The sequence below is a fragment of the Peromyscus leucopus genome, chromosome 13, assembly GCF_004664715.2.
Source record: "Peromyscus leucopus breed LL Stock chromosome 13, UCI_PerLeu_2.1, whole genome shotgun sequence".
Lineage (NCBI taxonomy): Eukaryota > Metazoa > Chordata > Mammalia > Rodentia > Cricetidae > Peromyscus > Peromyscus leucopus.
In genome coordinates, this window is record NC_051074.1 from 2420824 (window position 1) to 2436331 (window position 15508).

General features: G+C 43.1%; 1 protein-coding gene across 2 annotated transcripts in view; it reads left to right on the top strand.

The window, feature by feature from the left end:
• Cab39 (calcium binding protein 39) overlaps window positions 1-15508 on the top strand; it is a 98664-nt gene that overhangs the window by 70409 nt on the left and 12747 nt on the right. For both annotated transcript variants that reach the window (XM_028876206.1, XM_037210038.1), the window contains exons 5-6: window positions 4670-4838; window positions 11266-11325. In XM_028876206.1, the coding sequence (XP_028732039.1) occupies window positions 4670-4838; window positions 11266-11325 (229 nt within the window). The remainder of the gene's footprint in view (window positions 1-4669; window positions 4839-11265; window positions 11326-15508) is intronic.

Genomic DNA, 15508 nt, shown 5'->3' on the forward strand with positions numbered 1-15508 from the left:
TTAAAAGATTCACCTACCTCTGCTTTCTAAATGTTAAGATTAAAAGCGTGAACTGTTAACTCTAGGCTAAAATAAGATTTGTGAAGGACAGTTTAAAGTTTAAAGCTCTCACCTGAGCTGGTCAGAGCAGAATCCTCAGCAAGAAGGAAAAGCCTGAGAGTGGAGCTCGGCTTGGGACCCACACCCACCTTCCTTCCACTGCACTTTATTAGGGAACTGAGCATACAACCATAAAGAAAAGACAGCAGACCTTCCCACCCAGAACACCTCACCAGAGCCATTAATTAACTTACGCCATCCCTGCTTGCTATGGTCCTCACTCTTTCTTCCTTACACACAATGATGGCCTTGTTCATCCATGGTCATCACGCACATACAGTGTGTGTGTACCATGCAGGCTGGAACAACCACAGTACCTTCTACATACCTGCTACAACCCAGGGCCCAGCTTCTGTATATCCTTGATTTTAACAAAATGAGTTTGTTTAAATTGGTTTTCTTTTTTAACAAGGTTTACAAACTGAATTTTATAGATAAAACTCTTAGTTAATCTATAATAGTTAATCCCCTCATTTAAAAAAAATATATGCCATTTATTAAGCAACTGGGTCATTTGTTCTGTAGAAAGCTATCCTATCACTTAGGAAGCAAAAGCAGGAGGCTCCCCCAGGGTCACAGTCATTTTGTTGTGCTGCATAGAAAGTTTAATAGGCCAGCCTGAGCTCCATAATGAGACTGTCTCTGAAAAATTATTTTTGTCTTATATTTTAAATTTACATTCCTATCATGTTATTTAGCATAATTCACCATCTCTTATCCCTTGGAACTGATGGGTAAGATTTAGATTCACGTTGAACAAAGCATCATGGGTGATGCCATGTACTGCCTGTCACATGTTATAAGCACCATTGTCTCACTGAAAATGAAGTTGAGAGTAATCATTGGTTGGATACAGATCTTGTCTGTTCGTTTTGAAGTTTGCTATCAAACTTTCACCATGGACTTTTATATGAATTTAGATGATTTTTATATCTACCAAGGATATTATCCTGATTTAAAACACCAGTTTACTATGCCAGATGTGGTGTCACAGGCCTTTAATCATAGCACTTGGGAGGCAGAGGCAGTGGCAGGTAGATCTCCATGAGTTTGATGCCAGCCAGGGCTATATAGCAAGTTCTTGCCTCCAGTCAATAAGTAAATAAATAAATGAGAGTTCACTGTAGATTCTGGTATTGCTTCTTCTAATTAAATGTTTTTGGTCCTCCCCCAACCCCCCAATAAAGTAGAACCTCTCAACAGTGATGACTTGGCTAGCTCCTGATACAGTCTGTCTGGGGAAAGCCAGTGCCATTCCTTGAATTCATTGGTGCTCTAGCTACTAACTTGGATACACATTGAATAGATATTGGATGTTGTATCAGGCACTTTCCTGTTGCTATACTAAAATAATCCTAACAAAAGCAACTTAAGGAAGGAAGGATGGGTTTGACTTTGTGACCACAGTTGAAGGATGTAGTGGGAAGCCATGGTGAAGGAGCTTGAAGCCGCTGCTCACATTGCACCACAGTCAGGAAGTGACGAGTGCTGGCACTTGGCTCACTTTCACCTTTTTATTTAGTCCAAGACTGCAGACCTAGTCCTGGAGTGGTGTTGACCATAGCTGAGGGTCTTCCCACTTCACACAGTCAAGATCCTCCTTCACAAGCATGTCCAGAGACTAACCTGGTCTAGATCGTTCCTCACAGGTGTGCTGAGAGGCTTGCCTCTTAGATGATTCTTATCTTGTCAAGTCGACTGTCAGTATATTAACCATCATAAACATGTGGTCCATTGTGAACATTACTTTTTTAAATTTAAGTTGTCTCATCTTAGGCCACTGTATGCTCATTTGGTTGGCCCCTTTGTTCTTTTGGTAGAGTCCAGTTGTTCTGTGATGGCTTCTTTGCTTTCTGCTCCCTTACTCATTTTATATGATGCCTGCCTGACCTGGGAGGTAGCATTCTTTAAGAAGCCACTGTAAGCCATCTTTTAAGGTACCTGTCATTGGCTGGTTGTGCTGCTAGTTCTAGTGTGCATACGGGAAGTACCAGCATCGGCCTGGATTTGGAAACAGTAGAATTTTACTGGCTATTTAATCTACTGTGATCTCTAGTCTAGTGTTAACAGGTTGTGCAGAGTAACTGTTTGTCTTGTACTCACTGGCTTGTGGTTTAGTCATTGAGACAAGCTTGACAAACTCCCATCAAAACCTGTCAAACTTGTACCGGACTGCATTACTTGTCCTGCTAGTCTCCTGTTTATTAGAGATAAGCAAGATCAATGGTGTGCTCAGCTATTATTTTGTGAACAGAAATTTTAATCAAATAAGAGCCAGTCAGCATGCTGAATGCCGTGCCCTAAGTGAGGCAGAGGAAGGCAGGCCTGCTCTGGTTGAGGATCCATGAGCATATGTACAGTGAGAGGACAAAGATAGGGCTGCTAGGCAACAAGTTAAGACTGCAGGATCTCAAGGTCTGTGGGTTTGCAAGGGTCACTAAAAGCAAAGGATCCTGGTGGCATATCTCTGGTGTAAAGGTCCAGGGCAGGAATGAATACCATGTGATCAGCAGCATTTTATGCCAGGCTAGGAGATGGCCTGTCCCAGAGCAATGGATCCAGTGAGTGGAAGACTGGACCGTGAGCCCAGCAGTCGGTTTGGCTGTAGTTTTGAACTGCTAAACTAGAAATGCTGGTGGTAAGCTTCTTTGTTGGGTAGGTGATTTAAGGCCGCGCTTGAGCAGACGTGCTGCTGGTTAGAACGTTCACGAGTGAAGGCAGCAGTGGGAATAGACAGAAGGTAGCAAAGCTAAGAGACTCTAAAAGAAGAATGAAAGAGTCCAGATGATTCCAAAACAGGAAGTTCTTGAAAGTTGGAGATTTGGAGCTGGGATAGGAAGAAGGGAAGTTTTTGAACTGCACTATCTAATGGAGTAGTTATTAACCATGTGTAATGACTTAATTTTAAATTATGGCAATTCCATCCCTCTTTTGCACTAGCCACATTTCAAATGCTCATGGCTTAGTAGCCAACATGACAGACATCGCACCACCATGGACGGTCTGTTAGACTAGGTGTTGGTGACAAAGCAGTACTGCCAAAATGAGACCTGAGGGGCAGGGGGTGGGGTCCTGGTGTGGAACGGAGGGATGAGATTTCACGTTAGATGCACTTAGCTTATGTCGACCTTTACTTGAGGCTGTCAGAGACATTGGGAAAGGAAACTCATTATGGTGGTGGGGGCCATGACATTGTGGGCGCTCCTTAGCAGGTGAAGACCTCAGCAGAAAGAAAGGGGAACCATCAGGGAGAGAAAAAGGAGAACTGGGAGGAGTTTTTTCTATCCTATTTTTTTTTCAGAGATGGGATAGTGCTGGGGTGGGGGTGGATTAGCCCCGTGATAGAATACTTACCCAGCATTCACGGGTCTTTGGGTTTGACCAACCAAAACCAAAAAGAGAAAGCCAAGCAAAGATGAATACTATCAGGACATTACACAGATGGAGCTTGGTTAGTCCTGTTTTGGCCAAGAGGAAGTCTCTGCTGGCCAAGTAATTATTTCAGTAGAGTATTGGGAAATGCTGACTACCAAAAACCAACCAAACAAAAAAACCTATGGGAGATTGTCAGTGGGAAAGAGCTAGAGCCAGTGAGTGTAGCATGGAAGATGAGAGCAGCCTGTATGAGCAGGTGTCAGCCTGTGAAAGGCGGTGGTGTGCTTGAGAAGGGAAGAAGAAATGCCGAGACGGAGCTGAGAAGAAAGAGAAAGGCTGTGTTTGGAGAGTTGTTGAGGAGGCTCCAGGGTCTTGGGGTCCCCTGTGTACTCTTAGGGTCCCCAGGTTCTCTGTGGTAGAGATGTTCTGTAAACTCCTTGGAATGAGGTGAGGTTTGCAGGGTTTTTTTGTTTGTTTGTTTGTTTGTTTGTTTGTTTTAAAGATTTGTTCATTTATTATATAGTGTTCTGCTTGCATGTATGCCTGCAGGTCAGAAGAGGGCACCAGATCTCATTACAGATGGTTGTAGGCCACCATGTGGTTGCTGGGAATTGAACTCATGGCCTCTGGATGAGCAACTGGTACTCTTAACCTCTGAGCCATCTCTTCATCCCGAGGCTTGCAGTTTTATAGGATTTACATGTTTCTAAGGGTCTGAAAGAACTGTTGAAACAATGATTATTAATACAGTATTAATGCTGTATATTTGATGGACCTATGTTTATACCATGTTTATACCGAATTCCTGAAGTTGGAAAGAGTATTCTGTATTACTCTTCTATTCAATTTTTTGGTTCTTCTGGTTGTTGTGAGCACAATAGGTAAAAGCTAAGCACATGGATCGAATGGTCCGGTTCTTTCTAGATGTTTTCAGACACGGAACTTCTGCTCTTGTGGTTTCTGCCGTAGCTGATTTTTCTTCATTGAAGGCAGCTATCCATCTCTGCACACAGCTGTAGGGTCCAGATTAAGTGACCCTGCTGTGTACTCTTGAGAGAAATACCTTTTGTAACCTGCTGTGGTCACTTAGTTAGGAGTGTCTGAAACTTCTGTTAAGAAAGTTTGAAATGCTCACTTTTGCTGTTTTGAAAGAACAATCATATATGGCTTTATTTGCTTTGTTTTGTTTTTACAGGTATGAATCTCCAGAAATAGCCCTTAATTGTGGAATAATGTTAAGAGAATGCATCAGACATGAACCACTTGCAAAAATCATTTTGTGGTCGGAACAGTTTTATGATTTCTTCAGATATGTTGAAATGTCAACATTTGACATAGCTTCAGATGCATTTGCCACGTTCAAGGTAACATTGAATTCTAAACACACTTGCAAGTCAGATCAGCTTTGCAGTTTCCCAGTCTTTGTGTCTCCCCTACTCTATACACGACTGCCCTCTAGTGGAAATAAAAAAGATGTATTTTATATGAATTGGTATGTTTTAGGTATTTGTAGTAAACCCCCGCCTCCCCCCCCACCCTGACACACACACACACACACACACACACACACACACACACATACCAGAACAGCCTAAAAAGGTGGGAGAATTAAATTCTCCTATCTCATTGGAAAGGCAAAAGTCTTGTAAGGTCAAAATTGCACTTTTCCTGTTAAATCGTCCACTAAATGTGGCATGGATAATATACAGAATACCCACCAACCAGGCTTTCTCTTGTGATGGGGGAATTCTCTGCAGTACTTCCTTTGGTTAGCACTAGATGAGGTGATGTGATTGCCTCTGCTCAGAGGCCATATTTTTTGGAATATATGTTATTAATATAAGAACCACATTCAGTATGGAGAAACCCACTATTGTTGACAGGCCCAAGGCAGGGTTCACTTCCTCACACCAGAGCATAATTGAGTCACAGCAAAGGAGCAGTATCATCTCTACTGTTCCCTCCATTCCCATCTGACTAACTTACCTCCCTGTGCCTTTTCATATACTGAATGCATGTGTGTGACCCTGCCAGTTTCTTTAGTTGCAAGCTTCTGTTTATGGTATATAAATGAAGCAGCAATCTTATATTTTCCTTTTTTCCCCCATGATGATAAATCTTGATGTATTATATCCCCTTAAATGACCTTATAAGTTGTTGAATTCGTGTTTAGTATACTTACATGTAGCTCACACACACTCAGATGCCATGAACACTTACACGGTGAGAAAAGCTCACTTCCCTATTAAGAGCTCAGCTTTTTAATAAAGAGCACCTGAGGTGAGGACATAGGTGAGGGTGATGACTACATTGGGACAGGAGGAAGGCCTGGGAACTGGCCAGTAGGGTTTCACCCTGGCTGAGAATAGTGCCATGGTGTGAGTGGTGCCCAGGATTCATCTCCCAGAATCAGTACAACTTCTGCAGAAGCTTTAGGGAAGACCTCAGATACATATACGTAACTGCAGTGAATTTGAGCTCATAACATGGAGTGGTCACTATGATGTCTTAGGTGTCACGGCAGTGGTGGGATAGGACTCATGATTAGAATGCATCGATGGAAGGGAGTGTCCCATTCAGGAACAGCGACCCGGCATGAAGGGAGGTGTAGTAGCAGCCCCTGTGTCAAGGAGAGACCAGTGTGGAAAGACAGGATCCCGAGAGTGGCAGCACTTTGGGCGCAGGAGGGTGAGGGAAGAGGATTGAGGAGCAGCAGTGGTATGGGAGAATGCAGCCAGCTTCCTCACCACATGGAGGACATGGATGACATGCTCCTGGCACAGATGGCCAAACTGGCTCCAAGGTGAGGAATATGTGTTGGCTACATGCCGGAAGTGTGAAACCTGACGGTCTTGTGTGGCCTTGCTGGTAATCTCATCTCAGTTAGGTTTGCTTCTTCCATTTACCTCTCCTCAAGGATAAGATGGTGAGGTAACACTGTGGGTAACACAGCCCTCTCAGGTTATGGTAGCAAGAAAGGGAAGGGTCTGGCAGAGCCAGGCAGGTGGTGTCTCCTTGAAGAAAAGAAATTTCAAAAACCAGTTGGGATTCATAGGGTGCACTCCAGAAAACAGCTCTGAGCCAGGCTGGATCTCGATTCCTGGTAACACAGAAAGAGAGAGCACATGAGAGGCTCTGAGTAGTGAACAGAGCATGGCCTATAGACAAGACCATAGATGTGCAAGGAAGAGAGACACCTACCCTCTAATCTCAGACTAGCTAAGTACCAGACAGATCCAAGCTACCTTATTCCCTGACGATAATTCTGGTCGGAGCAGGAGAACACACACACACACACACACACACACACACACACACACACACACACACACACACACACACCCGAGACAGCCCAGCACTTTCCCGACGAAGGTGCCTGTGAGAAGAGAGCAGGGTTTCTCCTTTTCCTATTTGTGGGTATCCCTCTGCAGAGGTGGCTTTCTGCATGTTGCCTTTTAAGAAAAGATACTCTGCACAGTTTTCAGACACAGGGAGCTTGTGTGACAGGTGCTGTGTCTTCACACTAAAACCACACCACCACCACCACCACCCCCGTTTTTTGAGACAAGGTTTCGAAAGGCTTTGGAGCCTGACCTAGAACTCTCTTTGTAGACCACGCTGGCCTCAAACTTACAGAGATGTGCCACCGCCACCCGGCTTAAAACCATCCTTTCTAAAAGTGTCTGGGATCCAGAGCTTGAATGAGTACTGAGCTAGCAAACCAGGTGGCCAATTACCTGCTAGTAACCAGCAGGGGTTTGTTTTGGGGATGAAAGAGGTGGAGAGACGTTTGAAGCTGACAGATAGTTGTATTTTTCAGACTAAAGGAGCCTAGGAAGACAGAGTAGTGCTTGGAGCTTGAGATGACAGTGCCTGTGACAGGTCTAGAGTGTTTCCAGAGAGATGATTTGTAAGCATGAAAGGGAACCTGTTTGCTGACGGTGTGCCTGGCTCACTAAGAGGGAGCTTAGTCTGCTGATGCTCAGAGCCCCCAGGTCAGGAGTGCTAAGGGTTTTTTTTTATCTGCTAGTTAAAAGTTAGGTGATACAAGTACATAGCACTGCCACGTTGTGTAGAGCAAGCAAGTTGCTGTTAGGTGACGCCTTCCGAGAAGCTTGAGGGCATGGTGGGTCGTTAGTAGTCCTACAGATGTTCTCAAGGAGATAGGGAGGTAAGCTTACAACTAACTGGGCAAATGCTTATCCATATCATTGATAACTGAGTGCTACCACTCAAGGTGAGTTATGTAACAGATCCCTATGGGTTCTCCCAGCCAGCTCAGCTGACCTTTTTTTGTTTGTTTGTTTTGTTTTGTTTTTTGTTTTTCGAGACAGGGTTTCTCTGTCTAGCTTTGTGCCTTTCCTGGAACTCACTGTAGCCCAGGCTGGCCTTGAACTCACAGATATCTGCCTGACTCTGCCTCCCGAGTGATGGAATCAAAGGCGTGCGCTAACACCACCCAGCTCAGCTGAACTTTTTATTAATGACTAAAGGGTGACTATGTATACTCATCAAGTATGTAGACACTGGCCAGAAACTGGATCCTAAGATTGCTAAAGATCTTGAGAAGCCAGTATAGAACAGGATGAAACTAAATGCAGATAACTTGAGTATCTAACCTTATAAATTACAGGATGAGGGAGTAAAGTAAATAACTTGGTGGTTATTGTTTTGTACAAGCTGGGGGGCCAAGGAATACAGACACAAATTATTAGAGACAAATTTTACAGAAGTCAGAGATTCAGAATTGTGAATGAAATCTGCTATTTCAACATTATACTAAATAAAACATTTAAAAGCGGTGCCAAACAAGCACAAACCACATGCTCTCTGTAGTAATAGACATTTTTAAGGGTCTTCTGTCTTTCTATGACTGTCTTTATACTGCTCATTCCTTGACCCAGAGAGGTAAAGCATAATAGTAACCAGTCACTACTAAGTGCAATAGTTACTGAGTACGGTTATAACTAGTCTGTAATTACCCCTATTCAAGAGTCTTACCATCTTTGTGAGAAAACTGAACCTGGAAATGGTAGTAGTCAGAGAGTAGGTGCAGAGATCATACAATGTGGTGGCATCCCCAGAGTGACCACAGATGAATGACATCAGGAGCAGTCCATTGTCTCACTTTCAGGTAAATATTCCTTTCCACATTATTTCCAGGTATGCTTAGACAAATAGGTGACTTTTAGAAAGTGATTAGGGACTCCGATCCCAGTCATTCAAGGAGTAGCTGAAGGAATGGGGACCTGCCATGATGCGCTTGTATTTGAAGTGGGGTCTTCTAGAAAGTAGATTAAACCCAGCCTGTCTGCTCCAGCAGTTGCTGACAATGACTCAGGGACAAGTTTAACTCTAGCTCAGAGAACTCTATGACCCTGTGACCTCAAAGGGGTGAACTGCACAGGTAGAACTGAGTTCCATGTCCTTGGACATGGTCAAGCATTAAGTGGAACCTAGGGCCATCTTCCTTGCCAAGGCTCTGTGAAAATAAGCACCCCTCCTGGGAGGTAGCAGGAGCCCTTCGGGAGCTCCAGGGTCATCTCTGTCACTTGCTGCCTGGAGTTAAGGGACGGTTTAGCCCATCTTAAAATGTGACTGCTCTCTCTTCTCTGCTAGACATCAGACACAATCCACACACCCCTTTCCCCAAGGTGTGTTGGGGACGGATCCTTTTTTTGGGTTTGGGTTTTGGTTTTTTGTTTTTTTAAAGACAGGGTTTCTCTGAAACAGTCCTGGCTGTCCTGGAACTCACTCTGTAGACCAGGCTGGCCTCAAACTCACAGAGATCTGACTGCATCTGCCTCCCAAGTGCTGGGATTAAAGGCGTGCGCCACCACCCTCTGTCTACCTCAGGTTAGACCAAGTTTTCTAAGTCACTGACCCCACGCTGACTGCAAGTCCTTTTCCCTTCACTTTTGCTGCCACCTAATCTTACCCCAGTTTAAGGTTCCTTCCTTGTTCCAGGAGATGAAGGTACTTCCAGCGACCCTGTCTCTTCCTTTCCCTCTGTAATATTAGCCAGCTCTTAGCAAGTTCTCATTTCCAACAAATCCTCTGCCATCCCAGGCCCTGGACGTCTTCATAGAAGGCTTTCATGCTGTTATACGTAAGGTCCAACTCCTGCGTTAGCTGCCTAAAGTACCCCCCTCGGTCCCATCTACCCTGACACCATAGAAATCTGTTTCCCATATTGACCACAGTCCGAGTTCCCAGATGATAACACGTGGGTAGAGAGATGTTGGGGATCTCCCTTTCTGCCATGTGGCCCTTTTGTCCATCTCTTGCTCCTCTTTATACCATAGACCTTTGCATCTTAGAGTAAATGCTTTGTACTGACCTGTTCTGAAACTCCAGGCTGGGTTGAGCGTCAGTACCTCTTAGATGCCCCCTCTATTAGTCTTCTGTAGACTGTGACCAGAGAGCAGCAGGCTCTGGCTGCACTTACTCAAACTGTCCACAAGAATTATTCAGCCACAAAAAAGAAATGGCACTGACTGTGTACAGACACACCTCTTACTACACCCACCCACTCGTCCGTCATCCATCCATCCCTCCAGTTTCTGAGTACTGCCTTGTTTTAGGTGTTGTTTTGAGGTCTGGGGATTCAGCAGTGACTCATATATTTAAGCCCTGTCCTTGTGGTACCTATCTACCTTGTGGTACCAAGCATGGTAGCAGGCTAAGGGGTGGAGAGTGCTCTCTTTGACAGGCAGGCTTGGATGGTTTCTCCGTTAATGCCTCCCTTTGTCATCATGGTGTTCCTCTCTGCCTTGCAGCCACTGGTACTTGCTGAAGTACTGGCCACACCACCACTTTCCTCTTTGCCTACGACAGCAGAGTTGGGGGTATCTGCCAAGTGGAGGTCCTGTATGTAAAGTCAGGCTAGGCAACAGATGTGTGCTGAAGGTTTCTACAGAGTGACTACTGCATCTCCAAAAATGCTGGAACTGAATTCTTTTTTATTTTACCTGTTTAATTCTCATGGGAGACTTGGGGAAAATGACCAGTTTCCTGAACATCCTTATTTAAGTGAGGGAATTCAGCACAAACCCTATCCAGCAGTTTGAGTAGCTGTAAATCTTGGAGGTGGGGTTAGAAGCCTTCTTAAAAAGCATACTGTGAAGAACATTTAATGTCATGTTTTCCCAGACATGTCTTCTGATTTTCTTGGTTCGTTCGTTCGTTGATTTATTTAGTGATACTAAGCCCTTGCTATTACTGGGTAGTGTTTAGGTGCCAGAAACTCAAAGCTTGTAAAAATCAGTGTGATCCGTCGTGTGTTTATGGAAGTGACAGTGTAATGAAGGGGGGTGGGCTTTACTAAATAACCCCACAAACAAATGTAGAGTCACATCTATGACCAGTCAGCAAAGGTTTCCTGAGGAAGTGATGTCAAGTCAGAGTTGGGGGTCAGGAGCAGACAGTTGGACGGACGCGCAGAAAGCCTCTGTGAAGGGAGGTTATCAGGAGGTGAGCGACAGATCCGTCCTCTGCAGATCAGGAGTCCCAGTATATCTATCTCCACAAAGAACTCAAGCTGGAGTGCTGTCCATGTGCTCGAGCCAGCTCCAGAGAGCCAAAATGAGGTATCTGACCCAGGGATACCAAGGTTGTATCATGGCTAACTTTATGGTCCTGAGTAAAATTCGTAATGAAATATTAAATACTGTCTGCTAATATTTAACATCCGTTTATCAGGCAATTTGGCACAGAATATTTTAGAATTCTCTTTCCTAGGAAAACATTAATGGAGAACAACTATAAAAATACATCTTTTTCTTTTTCTAGGATTTACTCACAAGACATAAATTGCTGAGTGCAGAATTTTTGGAACAGCATTATGATAGAGTAAGTATGTGACATATTTTAAATAACATTTCTAACTTTTAACAGAAATTAACTGAAGATTTAAGGTAGGTTTTGTATCAGAGTATTTGACTCTACGGTGTTTGTAAATGGTAATTACTGCTTTACTGAAACAACATGGAGTACTGCTAAGCCTTGATTCATACACTGACTGCCCTTGTGTCTTTTCTTATTTTAGAAGAGGAAATGGTCATTTTTGCTCCTGAATGATAATCTAGCTAAGATGCAAAGAGAATTTAGTGTGGCTTTTTTTACTTTTTCTTCCTTTTCCATCAGTTGCTCCGTACAAACAGAAAGAGGCAGCAGCTGCTGGGTTTGAGCAGCGCTGGCCTGAGTTGGCAGGACGGCAGCTTTGCTCCTGCCTCCCTGCGTAATCCTTGTGGCCATGGCCAAGGCACCTACTGCTGGGTGCCTTAGAGATCCTCCTCGTTCATAAAATGGGGACATTGCTTTCAGCTCTGTCAGTGACCTCCAGAGAGCTGTCGTGATCCCAGGTGCTTGGGCATCTCGCTGTGTGTGCCACAGTAGTTCCCAGAGCAGATGGGACATTTAGAGACTTAGAATACCTGTCCTCTTAAACCTCTTGTCTGTCCCACAAGACTCGCCTTAGTTTTTTAATTCTCCTAGTAGTTTAAATTTTTGCTGTTTTAAATGTTGCTGATGGCTCATCATTTGCTTTCCTAGTCCACTCCATCATAAGGTTTTTAGAGACAGAACCTGTGCTTCCTCGTATGTTCCTTCTGCTTCTCTCCCCTCTCCCAGCAGCGTCATGGCATGTCGCTAAGCAAGCAGCCTCATAAATGGCTGAAACATTGACAGCACTGTATTTCTGCCATGAGTGTTTGGACACGGATGTTTCCTTTTGTGTGTGTCTGGTTTGAGGCGACAGCCTTCTTTGCCTTGGGGCTTACAGGCTTTAACACAGTGGTTCTCAACCTGTGAGCTGCCACATGTCCTGCATATCAGATATTTACAGTATGATTCCTAACAGTGGGAAAATTACAGTTATGAAATAACAACAAAATAATTTTATGTTTGGGGGTCACTACAACATGAGGAACTGTATTAAAGGGTCACAGCATTAGGAAGGTGGAGAACACTGCTCTACCATCAAACTGCCTGAGTCTGGTTTCAAGTGCTAGTAAGACCAAAGGTCACTCTCTGTGACCTCTTTAACCTCAGAATAGCACCTGCCTACTAATAGTGTGTGGCCTTCTGATGCTAAAGCTCACAGAGATAATGCTAGAACATTATAAGCAGTTAGTAATCGGGACCTTTATTACTACAAGTTACTATCTTAATTTAAAACCTCCCACACATAGACTACCTTATTTAAAGAAACTTCCTATACGCGATGAAGTCTGTTTTAATGTTGAAGTAAAATAGTTTTCTATGTATTATTAGTGGATGAGACATCAGCTAGTAAGATTTTAGAAAGAGACAACTAGCAGAAATGTGTAAAGTACAGTCAGATCTGAGGGAGAAGGGATTGAAGTCCTAACAAATAAAGTACATGCTCCTAAAATCCTGAGCACTTAGGTTGTTTTTGTTTTTAAATGACTAAAGCATGGGGAGAGCAATTTATTAAAAGACCAAAAGATGTGTACTGGTTGCTCCGAATTTTCTGTTGACATTCTTGAAGGGGACTCAGATTGCCTGGCATGGGTTGGCTTTAATGGCTCCTACCCTGGTGACATGTTCTTGTTAGTGTTGCCACTTTGAAGACCTGGTGGGCTCTTGTTAGCTCTGGTTTACAGCTTTGTACTCTCCAGTGTCTCAAGCGATGATTTTTTTTTTTTTTATTTTTTTTTTTTTTATTTTTTTTTTTTTTTTTGTGATATATATTTTTTATTTTACAATACCATTCAATTCTACATATCAGCCATGGGTTCCCCTATTCTCCCCCCTCCCACGCCCTCCCCTTACCCCCAGCCCACCCTCCATTCCCACCTCCTCCAGGACAAGTCCTCCCCCGAGGACTGTGATCAACTTGGTAGACTCAGTCCAGGGAGGTCCAGTCCCTTCCGCCCAGACTAAGCCAAGTGTCCCTGCATAAGTTCCTGGTTTCAAACAGCCAATTCATGCATTGAGCACAGGACTTGGTCCCACTGCCTAGTTGCCTCCCAAACTGATCAAGCCAGTCAACTGTCTCACCTATTCAGAGGGCCTGATCCAGCTGGGGCCCCTCAGCCTTTGGTTCATAGTTCATGTGTTTCTATTCATTTGGCTATTTTTTTTCAATAATTGAGTAAAACTGAAATTTATTATAAGCCACAGTCGTCCTAGGGACCTCCATGCTATATATATATATATATATATATAGCCTTTATGGTTCTATGGGTTGTGGTCTGATTGTTCATTTTATATCTAGAATCCAACAATGAGTGAGTACATACCATAACTGTCTTTCTGGGTTTGGGTTACCTCACTCAGGATGATTTTTTCTAGTTCCATCCATTTGCCTGCAAATTTCATGCTTTCATTGTTTTTCTCTGCTGAGTAGTACTCCATTGTGTATATGTACCACATTTTTTTCATCCATTCTTCCGTTGATGGGCATCTAGGCTGTTTCCAGGTTCTGGCTATTACAAATAGTGCTGCTATGAACATAGATGAGCATGTATCTTTATGGTATGTATCAGCATTCTTTGGGTATATGCCCAAGAGTGGTATGGCTGGGTCTTGAGGTAGTTCGATTCCTAATTTTCTGAGAAACCGCCATACTGATTTCCACAGTGGTTGTACAAGTTTACATTCCCACCAACAGTGGAGGAGTGTTCCCTTTGCTCCACATCCTCTCCAACATTGGTTGTCATTGGTGTTTTTGATCTTAGCCATTCTAACAGGTGTAAGGTGGTATCTCAGAGTCGTTTTGATTTGCATTTCTCTGATGATTAAGGATGTTGAGCATTTCTTTAAATGTCTTTCAGCCATTTGTAGTTCTTGTTTTGTGAATTCTCTGTTTAGCTCTTTAGCCCATTTTTTAATTGGACTGTTCAGTGCTCTGATGTCTAGTTTCTTGAGTTCTTTATATATTGTGGAGATCAATCCTCTGTCAGATGTGGGATTGGTGAAGATCTTTTCCCAATCTGTTGGCTGTCTTTTTGTCTTATTGACTGTGTCTTTTGCCCTGCAAAAGCTTCTCAGTTTTGAGAGGTCCCATTTATTAATGGTTGTGCTCAGGGTCTGTGCTGTCGGTGTTTTATTTAGGAAATGGTCTCCAGTGCCAATGCGTTCAAGAGTGCTTCCTATTTTCTTTTCTATTAAGTTTAGTGTATCTGGATTTATGTTTAGGTCTTTGATCCACTTGGACTTGAGTTTTGTGCATGGTGACAGATATGGATCTATTTGTAATCTTTTACATATTGACATCCAGTTATGCCAGCACCATTTGTTGAAGATACTTTCTTTGTTCCATTGTATAGTTTTGGCTCCTTTGTCAAAAACCAGGTGTTCATATGTGCATGGATTAATGTCAGGGTCTTCAATTCGATTCCATTGGTCCGTATGTCTGTTTTTATACCAGTACCAAGCTGTTTTTATTACTATGGCTCTATAGTAGAGTTTGAGGTCCGGGATGGTGATGCCTCCAAGGGTTGCTTTATCATATAGGATTCTTTTAGCTATCCTGGGTCTTTTGTTTTTCCATATAAAGTTGAGTATTTTTCTTTCCAAGTCTGTGAAGAATTGTGTTGGGATTTTGATGGGGATTGCATTGAATCTGTAGATTGCTTTTGGTAAGATTGCCATTTTTACTATGTTAATCCTACCTACCCATGAGCATGGGAGATCCTTCCATTTTCTGATATCTTCTTCAATTTCTTTCTTTAGAGATTTAAAGTTCTTATCAAAAAGGTCTTTCACTTGTTTAGTTAGTGTTATCCCAAGGTATTTTATATTATTTGTGGCTATTGTAAAGGGTGATGTTTCTCTGACTTCTTTCTCAGCCCTTTTATCATTTGTGTATAGGAGGGCTACTGATTTTTTTGAGTTGATCTTGTATCCTGCCACTTTACTGAAGGAGTTTATCAGCTGTAGAAGTTCCCTGGTAGAGTTTTTGGGGTCACTTATGTATACTATCATATCATCTGCAAATAGTGAAAGTTTGACTTCTTCCTTGCCAATTTGTATCCCTTTGATCTCCTTTTGTTGTCTTATTGCTCTA